The sequence below is a fragment of the Mucor mucedo genome (assembly GCF_025094135.1).
Source record: "Mucor mucedo strain NRRL 3635 chromosome Unknown EV154scaffold_96, whole genome shotgun sequence".
Taxonomy (NCBI): domain Eukaryota; kingdom Fungi; phylum Mucoromycota; class Mucoromycetes; order Mucorales; family Mucoraceae; genus Mucor; species Mucor mucedo.
Genome location: NW_026252380.1, coordinates 14,253 through 25,608, shown reverse-complemented (window position 1 = coordinate 25,608; position 11,356 = coordinate 14,253). Strand labels below are relative to the sequence as shown.

Genomic DNA, 11,356 nt, shown 5'->3' with positions numbered 1-11,356 from the left:
CCCTTCGTTATGATTTGATAGGAAAACGATCGTGAGATGCAATTAGAAGAATAAGTAACTAAAATTTACATCGTCAGATATTTATTTAAGAACTGCATTAGCATGGTATAATTATGTGCATATCTAAGATTTCATGTGTGATGAAATAAAGAAAATGAAATCGTTCTAATTTATCTATGGTAACTCTCCGTCTTCCATCTCAACTCTTCTCTTCTTTAGATTGGGTGTACTTGCTGCTGATCCCATCTCTTCATCGTCATCCACTATATATATAAATCCATTCTCATCCATGATTTCGTCCGCGACTCTTTTATTGCGCTTCTTATCCACCACGGATATATGATGTTTATTATTCGAATCGTTTCCATTAAATCCAAACTTAAACCATCGGACATACGTATTTTCGATACGTTTTGTCTTTTTGGCGCCAAATAGGCTTAGGCTGATAGGCGCATCGTTATCATGGGGTGGTTCACTGACATAATCTTCAAGCCATTCCCAAGGTTTACTTTGGTCTAAACAAGTCTCTAGGTGTTGTTGTTGTTGCTGAGGGTCGTTGGTGGGGGGTAGGCCCAACATGGAAGATGCAAGTCTGGTGTTGGCCAGATATACATTATGCGTCAAAAATGGCATAATGCGCTTCACACGACTGTGAAACATAGCAGGCACGGAAGTCAATTCGCTATGCATTGAACCGAGCAAATTTAAACTAGCTTTCTTCAAATCCTTCGGTACCTCTGTCAAAGATGTAAATATTAAAAAAAACATACTAATTTTCTACTTTTAGTGTATTAGGCATTACCATCAATAAGTAACGATACAAAGTCGAGCGCAAATTCAAAAAAGCGTTCTTGACTACCATTACCATGAACAACAGGATTCTAAAAAGGGGATGCATAATCAGTATCACTCTGAATCAAAATAAAGGAAAAAACGAGACTTACACCAAGCAAAGGAACAAGTACACGGATCCACTCCAATATATCACATTCATCTTTATTTGGGTGCTCCCATATTAAAGATGCGAAAGGCACAACAAGTCGCAAACGGATCAATAAACTATTAGAAAAAACTTAGAATGATACATAACAGACAGACAATTTCTTTAAATTTAGCTTACCTCGCGCGAATATCTTGTAAAGAAAGCTTCATTTCATTGATTGCCTCATCACCTAAATTGTCGGGTAAGCCTTCTGTGACCAGTAAAGCAATACCCAAATCCTAACAAAACAAAACAGATAGATCAGAAACAAATAGAATGTTCTCGCTCGTGTCCAAATTTACTTACCACGTTGTTTTTAACGAGTTGAAGAGCATTGACGGCACTTGAATAACAAACATTTGCACCTTGCATGACCTTATATATATGCATTGCGCTCCTGAACCGGTTGATCTGTCTAAATACAGTTTTCACAAGATCGATCTTCTTTTCGTTTGACCAAACATTTTCTGCCAACATATGTTGTGTAATGTTTAAAAATGCCTGACTTCGATATGCATATTTTGTAGAATCAAATCGGGAACCTGGCTCTGTTACTTGCATCAATAAAACATTGTTTGGAAAATTCTGTCCTGGATCACCTTCCAAGAGTCGAGCACCATGATGTAAAAGTTCTAAAAGAACTGGCTCACGTAATTCATGTATTAAATTCTTAAAGAACTGGAACCGACGTTGTGCCTTTACTGGGTCTGTTTCTTCCTTCCCATCTAACAAGACCACATCATAAAAAAAGTACACAAATGATTGAAGGTCCTTGTTCGGAGATGAGGTTGCTTCTGTCGGTGTTGTCATGTCCATGGATATATCGTCACCCAGAATATGAGGGTTGTTCGGATTTTGCGAATTACCATCGGATAAAGATATATTGTCCAGTAAAAGATTCACTTGAACACGGCATTGAGCTTCATTCCATTGGCTCACGTTCAAAAAGACTCGATGAAGTTTATCCACAAAATCGGGTGTGCTATCATGTACAATACCTCGTTCACTGACTAGATTATTGCCACCAATTAACTCATCTACAATATTTAGCATCTTCTTCTTCATTCGTTTTTCCGTCGTAGCTTCAGCTTCACGAGCAGCAAATCGTTGATACACCCCATTTAAATCACGAAGACACGCTTGTCGAAACCAAGTAATTTGTAATAAATCCGCTCGGAGCATAACAAGATCCTGCAATAAGGACGAGCTCAAAGGTAGATTAGTAGCAATCAGTACAAGGCGCTCCATTAATCCGAACATCGGCTCAATTCTGTCTAAACTACTCGCAAGCTGTGATTGTCGTTGAACTTCAAGCCGGTAAAATTCTTCTACTCGTAATTGCCACGGCGATAAAGTGGACGATTCTTCGGATTTCAATTGATTACTGGTTTGAACAATCAAAAGCCGAATAAGAATAATCAAGTTCTGACAGAACACATTTAGTTTGCCTTCTTCGGTGCCGTAGTGTTGCTGTCCTTCACGTCCCACCTGCTCAAACCACGGCAATGCGAATTCTTTTACAACCGCACTTAAACTTACAATATTATAGGATACAAGAATTGCAACAAAGACGGGTATCCAAGAACACTCTTGATTCATGTCCTCTAAAACCACTTCGTTGTTGCAAAGCCATTGTATCACTGGTTCATCAGCCTGGCCTGTCAAAACTGTATGATTTGCCACATCTTTTATCACACTTGCAAATACACGCAAGATACGATGAAAATCAAATAAGGCGGGTGAAAGTGTCTTTTGATGAAGTTTGATATCATCCACAATATTTTTTTCTTTAGCTACAATCCGCAACACATCTCCCGCACTTTCTAGAATGGCGCCGATCCAGCCGGCAGCGTTTTGGGATGGTACACTTAGTGATTCAGACACTAACTGCAGGTAGTTGGTTGCAGGTTCTTTTGCTAATTGAGAAAGTTCGTCTTTAACAGAAACACCAGCGTCAAAACGCCCTCGAGATTTCGATTTGACCTGCAAGTCTTGTTGAAGTTGTGATCGAGTTACATCATCCATTTGATATCCTTCTTGTACAAGCTGAACCATATACATCATAATACATCTGTTTCTATTTCCGCGGCTACTGAGGCTCAAATGTTTTGACCATACAGCGTTAGCCACACGTGTACCATTGTTGGTTAATTTCCAGTAATTGGAATATTTACGAAGTGTGTCAATAATATAAGGGTACAAGGCAGGGTCACTTGATTTTTCCAATACCCATAGTGCTGTTTCGGTGATACTAAGATAATCTTTGGCATATTCCATGATACGAATGATTGTAACGTATTGTCTTGTGTTTAATAAACATGAGCCAGGCGATGTCATGACTCTCCAATTATCTTCTCCGATCCTTTTGTTTAAGAAAAAAAGTTTCAGCAAGAAAGCAGGATACTATACATGAATTACTACTTACTGTATACTTTTAACAATAAATCTTTTGACCTCGCTCAACAACCAGTTGCTAGTAAAATTCAATACAGAATAACGAGTTGTAGAATCCATAATATTTACAAAATCGATCTTAATGCCATCTGAAAAAGCTAAATCGTAAGACTGCAGAGAATCGGTTGGGACAGGCTGTGTCATTTCCTTAGCCTCTATTCCAAATAGACAGTCTGTATCTCCGTTATCAAACCCTGCTACTGCAAGCCTAGCCAAATGCTTTAGTTTGTCTAGGGCTTCAGTCTCTACTTTACTATCGCTATCGTTTTTAGTTCCGTATAAGGCGACACGTCGTTGGTTGACTAGATAAGGGGGTGCTGGGTTTAGTAATGGAAAGGAGGCTAGGTGATGTAAGCATTGTTGTATATGTCGAACATGGCGGCGTTTAGGTTCCAGGTCTCCTCTGGCAATCAGTCTGAGGAGATATTTTTGATAAGAGAATAAATGTAACCGGATCAAGACATCGAATAAATATATAATGGGTGTATTTGCCTTCCCTGCTGAGCCTTCTATGTAGTCAGCCCATGTTAGGCTTATATTTCTCATACATAACAATTACTATACAAACATTGAACATACCTTCCTCTGAATTTATTTCGGTATCTGTCGCTTCATTATTACTCTTTGCTGCTGCCTCATCATCTAAAAATCGAATCAAAGCATCTTGTAACAAAACTTTGTTTTCTTGGGTTTTATCCTGCTCTCTCCATGTCAATAAGATCGAGGCAACTAGATAGGCTTTCCAATCACCATATCTTGAATCACTTGTGGCCCAGCAGCACATGATGTTGATTAATTTGATAAATGTCTGTGGTTGTAATCGGTTTGTTCCGAATATCGATTTCGCAGCTGATTTTGCTGTATGACCACGAACATCAACCCATGTTTCGTTATCCAACAACAGGCCAGTGATACTATCAACATTCCTACCAATGCTATCTAAAATATGTACAACGCGCTCCTCATAGACACCCTCATTAAGTGCTGTTGACGATGTCGGCGCTGATTCGTCATTATGTTCTTGTTTGGTGGGTTCAGCGTTATCAGGTCGCATTTCGTTCTCTTCCAATGTACCACAGAATACTTCGTTACGTGCTTTGATCATGGTCCAATATACTTTCATCACACGGCATACATCGGGAAGATTTTTTACGTCTTTTTGTTTATTTTCGTCTCCAAGAATGGTATTAAATAGATAGCGGTATTGATGATACAGTTTAGGAACCACAAACATATCTGGTGTCGAGAGAAAAAGTGACTAAATAAAGTTGAATATGAGAAAATCTTTTTATGCGCTTGACTTTTTGTTACCTGCAAAAGATGCTCAATATCATTTTGTAAACCTTGCTGCACACCTAATCCTATGGGATCTACTTGTGATTGACTCATATATTGGACAAGCTACACGCGTGTTAGTTTCGTGCACAAGATGAAGAAGATAAGCATACTTACCGCGCTGTAAGATTTGATCAATGTCTCAATCAATAACTTGGTGAGTGTTCTATTTCTCTTGTATTCGTCTACATAATCTTGAATAATGCCTGTCAATACCAACCACATGACCTCGAATGAACCACTTCCAGCCAACGTATCCAGAGTCCATTTTAAAAAGGTTCTTTGATCTAGTAAACCTTCAAAATATTGCCAGCGCGCTAGTCTAACGCTGTAAGACCATCTTTGCTCAAACCGTGCTCTGTTTTCAGGTGTAACCCAAGGTTTAGGTGAATTATCGTGATGGCTGGATTGATTGTAACTTTTAAATCCACGACTTGAATTTCCAACTGGTGGGTGAGGACTGGATGCATTTGTAGCTATTGGTATTAATTCGCTAAGTTGCTTTTTTAAGTGACCCGTGACTGTAGCTGTCCATTGGTATGGCTGCGATCCCATTGAAGTAGATGCATTACTAGCGCTACGTTGACTCTAACATGACGATATATATATTAGCAGATAAATAAAATAAAATAAAAAGGGGGGCAAATATTCTGACGTTTACCATTTCTGAAAGTCCAACAATCTTAATATACCATGTGGCCCTAAGAAATGGAACCTGTTTTGATGCCAAAGTCTCCAAAAGCTTTTCACCTTTAAATCCATGAGGTACATTTCTGGCAAGTTTCCGTAATGGTACCAATCCTGCTGCTAATTCCTGCATCCACTGCTCTCGTTTAGGATCCATCAAGGTCGTTCGAATGGGTGGTTTAAACGATGAAGGTCTACATATAAAACCAGTATCAGTTCATCTATTGATCCACATCCAATAATAGTCCACACTTACCCAGTAATGCATCCCGCTCTACTCTGACGTTGTAACACATCAACCATAAAACTACCCAGCTCACCTAATAGTCGCTGATCATCTTGTAGTTTTCCATACACAATGTCATGTGCACATGTATGTTCATTCTAATTTAATTGTTTAAAAAAAGGGGGGGGGGGTTACTTGACATTAACTAGACTTTTTTTCTTTTTGTGTAATTTCTTACGGAAACAACAGGTCTGTCGACGAAACCTTGTCGAACGTTTGATTCGGTCAGGCTATCTTCGTCTTGGCCTGGACGTTGTGGGAACATGCCCGGAAAGCCTAGAGACGGCATAGTCTTACTTAAAGGCAGTTTCCGAGGTGGTGGTTGTAACGTATACTTCTTTAGTGGTGGATTTTGAGTATATTTAGGAATGTTCGGTGAATGGTAGCCGGGGGAAGATGAGGTCGAATAAGGAGAAGCCATGGATGGAGTATTTCCGTATTGCGTTTGTTGATTTGAATATGGCATGTTATTGTTTTGTTGTGGAAAAGGAATATTCAAATTGTTATTGTTTCCACTAGCATTGGGATAAGGTTGTGTTGAAGAAGTGTAACGCGCGTATTGAGCTATACACAAAAGTGTCGTTTCAATACTGTATACTTTTGTCATTTAAGAAAAATATGACTTACGTTGATGTCTACCCGCCATCGTCTTTAGGGATGTTCTATTTTTTTTTTCTCTTTTACAGAAGAAAAGAGTCTTTCAATATATGAATTACAGATATGAACGACTTGATTTTTTCTTGAGTGGAAATCTAAAAAAGAAAACAAAAAATACAAGAAACAATAAATGCGCACCAAGTGTCTCTTTTTTATTTTATTTTTTTGGGAGAAGCGGGAGTATAATTTTAGGCATTATATACGCACACGATATTTATAAATTCGCAATGTCGACACTGTCATTGTCACCACCAAGACCGCCTGTTTCATCATCAAGATCCTTCTTTGAATCATCACCGTTTTCTGTAGCAGCTGCAGCTGCAGCAGCCGCTGCCAATTTAGCTTTTCTAGCAGCTCTAAAGTGAACCATTTTACGATGCTTAGTTAATTGTCCAGTAGTAACAAAACTCTTGTGGCAGCTATCGATACCACACACCAATTTCTTTGTGCCATGCATGTTAGTCTCGTGAGTTTGAAGCTGATCAAATGTTGTAAATGATTTCGAACAGCCAGGTTGAGTACAAAGAAAAGGACGGAAATCTTTTTCGCCGGAGGTAGAAGAAAAGAGCTGATCTATCTCTGCTACAGTCATCGGTTCAGTTGTACGCTTATTGATGGTCATTTTTTCATCTTTATATAATCTTTTTAGTTATCACTGTGATAATAGTTATTCAGTTGCTTTTTTATACCTGATTGCCAGCTTGGTAATTGGATTTCAGATCCATCCAAAGTATAGAATACAAGTGGCTTACTGACCCACTTTCGAACTTTAATATCCTTGTATTTTAAAAGCTCCTTTCGAGATATTGACGCACTGCCTGCCCCCATATTACTAGTCTGGTTTCCGCCACCATTTCCTGCTCCATTCCCACCACTTCCATTCCCACCTCCTCGTCTATGTTGCTGGTTTGAAACTAAATTACAATTTTTTTTTTCTAGTGTTAATTAAAAGCTATTTCAACTCAAATCGTTCTTTTTGTGTACCTTCTTCAGCAACATTACCATCATCGTCTACAGCTATTTGACTTTGCTTGTAAATCAATACTTTAGATTACTTGTACCTTTCGATGAAGGGATTTTATTAATATTATTTACCTGTCAAGAACAGGTGCTCCTTCGACTTTAGGCTTTCTGCTACGACCATTAGGCTTTGCCCTTTTACGAGGACTTTCTACTGTGATACTATCTGGCACTTTTGTGGTTTTGGGTGATACATGTGTTGGAGATTGTGATATTCCTGTGGGTGGTCTTGGACCTGACAGTTTTAAGGTGATTTTTAATGGTGAAGTCATGATTTAGAAGAAAATTGAAAAAAAAAGACAAGTGCATTTGTTGTTTCACGCGATATAAAACAAGAAGGGTGTAGGTCTATTCAATGACCGATGTGACGTTGATCCCTTTTCCTGATCTTTGAGGGACAAAATAGAATGTGCAGCTAGTGTGATCTCTTCAGCTTAGTCTAAAGGGTAAAAAACACGCCTTTTATATTGTAAGTACACATGGCCTTCAATCATTTATATCGCAGTAGAGTGCTTTAAACCCATGCGCTGAAGTATTACTGTGCTATTCGTTTTTTTTAAAGAATCTTCTGGTGTCATATTGGTATAGAAATGTATGAAACCAAGGAGGTAGCACCCATGTCTCTGTTGGGTTTAGGTGGATGAACATTAGTAGCATCTCACAGACGTGTCTGACAATATCATACCTGTAGATCTATTATTTTCCTAGTCTTAAACCATCAAAGGTATCTAAAAGGTACCAAACATATGATATCATCTTCAATAAGAAACTGTCGTGCTTATCGGTTATATAGTAATTCATCAAAAATAGAGTAGAGCCACGTCAAGAACCTGAATGACATAATAAAGTATTCCATAATTTCAAGAATGGTTTATAAAGCTAAAGATAAGATACCAGTCCCACGGTCTCAATCGACTATTTGCGCCTTTAATACTAAAAGTGTGCTAATAATTATTAGCATTCTAGCTAAATACCCTCATAAGGCTGATATTCAGGTGAATTCTACCATATATATGGTTTCAGGTAAGCTAAGCCGATAATCACTCCTAAAATTCAGTAAAGAATCGAAAACGATGCTACCGTATCGTCTAGCATACTGATGATAAAAAATCTAATATGCGTAGTGGTTTAAGATGGGTGAAGTGCGATGCATTCACACTGCAATTATATCTGAGTATATAAAAAAGGTACATTCCAAGGGATATTATGCCGATGCTGGTATATTATGGTGGACCTCTGACATTTTTTATATATATTATACTATGCAGAACGACGATGCTTGACTGGAGACATAGGTACTATGTTTTATCCACTGATGCTTTATAAACCCGGACACTTGCTCATCGAGTTTTTCTTTTCATTTGTTTGGAGAGAATGGAGGATCCCACTCAACTTTATTTTAGCATAGCAAAGATTAAACCACATTAAAGTAAAATATGGCCAGCAATATACTTTTCTCACACCAAAGTATTCGATGTGCACCCAGACATTGGTGTAAACAAACCGTCTGATAATCTCCAGAGTAGCATTATATACTACGATTGAGATTCCTTTTAGTATAGACATGCAAGTAAAAGACGCCCAATTCATAATTGCCAATTACTGCTTCGATGGTGTTAAAGCAAAGTTATTGAACTAAAGGCAGAAATTCTTTTCTCGATTCGGTCGTATTGACTGCTTTACTAATAGATGAATAACAACTACATTACAATGCTGCGTGTATAAATTCAGTTGGCTTCAATGGCAACTTTTCTCTTGAGGTTATAATTAAAGCATGCTATAAAGTGAAAGGGGTCCATGTTTAATAATCCAATGAATAAGCTGAGTTCTATGGGTTTAGTTGTAAAAAGGAAAAAAAAAAAAAGCTGGGCGTTGGCTGGGCCCATTTAATGAGATGTACAAAGTTGGCTTCATGGGCAACGATGAAATCGATTAAAATATAAGCCAATAGTAAGTCAAGGATAATTTTGGCATGATTTTTCATTTTCATTAGACATAAGTATAATTGAGAGTTTTTTTTTTCATTTTCATTAAAGAATAGGTTGAGCCCAGGGAGCCACCCCCAGACCTGTTCCCCCCTATTACCGGCCCTCCAGGCTCGAGGTCTGGTACACTATGCTCACAAACTGAAACTGGCCTTGTCCCAACTTGATCACACTGCCTTCATATGAAAATGCCGACAACGCTTCGCAGACGCACGATTGGTAACGCTAGCACTCCTCCCTTCAGGCGTGCAATAGAGTGAAGAGAAAAAAAAAGGACGAAGTCGTGAAAAATGGGCCTTATTTATACCTTTTTTTCACGATATTTTTAGTTGCGCAGCAATCATGCAAACTCACTCTGAGTTTTAACATGAGCAGTCCCGGACTGTATAAAAAAAAAAAAGTCACTACGTGTACCACCAAAAGAAAAGCGCAGCATTTTTGATTTTTTCGCGCACCATTTTTTTTTTTTTTTTGGCGCGCCATGGTATTTAAAGGAACAACTCTATTCACAATTCAACGTGAATTATTATCCCATGACAAAAGAGCACAGCTTCTTAAAAATTTGGGAACTTGTCAAGTAGAACAATTGTATAATTAGACTGCATTTGAATAGTTGAGACTCAAACCCTCTTTCACTCTATTTGCGAAGTAAGAAGTACAGTCTCTTAACACAACGAGCTATCAAGGAGGGGAATATTTTCTCGGGATCAAGGTGAAGTCATGTTAACGAGAAGCTTTACCGTTTTTACGAATTTGTATGCAATTCCCTTATTCTACGATAAGGTAGATTCAGGATACAAATAGCTGTTTACACAACAACAACATAATACTCATGTGTTTAACCGAGAAAGATTGGATTATACATACAGAATATGGTCAATTCTTCAGATAAGGAAATTAAACTTTCTAGCGACAAGAGAGATCCATAGATGAACACTCAAATCCAAATATACGAAGGGTTTCACAGATTTGGACATTTGAATACATTCATGATTTAAAAGATGTAGTGACTGTAATTGGGACTGAGGATATGGATGTGTGCCCGCTCAAGATCAATATGATGAGGATCGAGTTGAGGAAAATATAATAAAGATTAAATTGTAAGAACTGACCCAAAGTAGTGGCCAGCGTTTGGGAGTCAAAGCACCCGAGCGCTAACACATACCGGACCCAGTACCACCGCCCGCCTTTTCAAAACCACGAAAAAAAAAAAAAGGAGCAGGGAAATACCCTTCTTTTATTCAGAACCCAAATAAATCAAAACATTTGTTAGTGCCCATCAGTTTTGACAGCTGCATAGCGTGATACTAGTTATTGAATGTCACACCAACCCATCTCTTTCCAATAAAATTTACTTTGTTAAAAGAATGCATAATCAAGGTCTTGTAAGCTATGCTCACGTTTAAGCGGTTTTTATGTCATATATACCCAACGGGAGTGTTGTAGAACCCACGCAAAATATTGTAAACCACTTTCAAAAAGGCCTCAGAAACCAATATATTCTATTCCTGCATGTCTAAAGAAAATGAAAAAGACTCCTATAAAAAGTGCACTTCAATACTGTCTTTTTGTAGTAGTCTGATCCATGTTTCAATAAAGAAATGTCATATATTCCTCGTTTTGTCTCTTGTAAATGAAACGATCAAACTCATCGGGCTCTTCTGTCAATGTTGTCTTACTCGTAATGAATCACTAGTAATAATCGTACAATGGGTGTGAGTCACTAAAGAATAAGCACAAAAGCTGATAAGTGGTAGCTTACATGCCACCGATTCTCTTGTTTAGGTTCATCTTTTTAAACGAAATATGGCTTTTCAGTAACGGTGCCTAGACCTTTAGCTTCTTCAATGACATTTTTGCAGATATATTTTTTCATTGAAATGCCGCTTTTTTCTGGGTTACGATTTACCCATCTGAGCCCATTACGTCGATCCATAACCTGACCTTAAG

The 11,356-nt window shown here is 38.1% G+C and overlaps 2 protein-coding genes across 2 annotated transcripts; both read right to left on the bottom strand.

The window, feature by feature from the left end:
• Nucleotides 1-48: 48 nt before the first annotated feature.
• Nucleotides 49-6,503, bottom strand: EV154DRAFT_469726 (uncharacterized protein). The gene is made up of 13 exons (XM_051597832.1): nucleotides 6,372-6,503; nucleotides 5,923-6,308; nucleotides 5,715-5,842; nucleotides 5,433-5,652; nucleotides 4,889-5,359; nucleotides 4,748-4,837; nucleotides 4,016-4,694; nucleotides 3,408-3,945; nucleotides 1,289-3,344; nucleotides 1,121-1,221; nucleotides 945-1,059; nucleotides 803-881; nucleotides 49-737 (listed from the first exon to the last, which is right to left on the bottom strand). Exons 1-13 carry the CDS (start codon nucleotides 6,388-6,390, stop codon nucleotides 175-177), a joined length of 5,445 nt encoding a protein of 1,814 aa, XP_051454296.1. The 5' UTR covers nucleotides 6,391-6,503; the 3' UTR covers nucleotides 49-174.
• Nucleotides 6,504-6,615: 112 nt separating this feature from the next.
• Nucleotides 6,616-7,693, bottom strand: EV154DRAFT_484598 (uncharacterized protein; the record flags this gene model as incomplete). The annotated part of the gene is made up of 4 exons (XM_051598670.1): nucleotides 6,616-7,031; nucleotides 7,091-7,315; nucleotides 7,386-7,426; nucleotides 7,497-7,693. The coding sequence occupies 4 exons, from the start codon at nucleotides 7,691-7,693 to the stop codon at nucleotides 6,616-6,618; spliced, it is 879 nt and encodes a 292-aa protein (XP_051454295.1).
• Between the last annotated feature and the right edge of the window lie 3,663 nt (nucleotides 7,694-11,356).

Coding starts and splice junctions, on each gene's coding strand:
- EV154DRAFT_469726 (XM_051597832.1), bottom strand. Junction 3,345..3,407: donor TTTATTGTTAAAAGTATACA/GTAAGTAGTAAT, acceptor CTTAAACAAAAG/GATCGGAGAAGATAATTGGA. Junction 738..802: donor TGTATCGTTACTTATTGATG/GTAATGCCTAAT, acceptor CATCTTTGACAG/AGGTACCGAAGGATTTGAAG.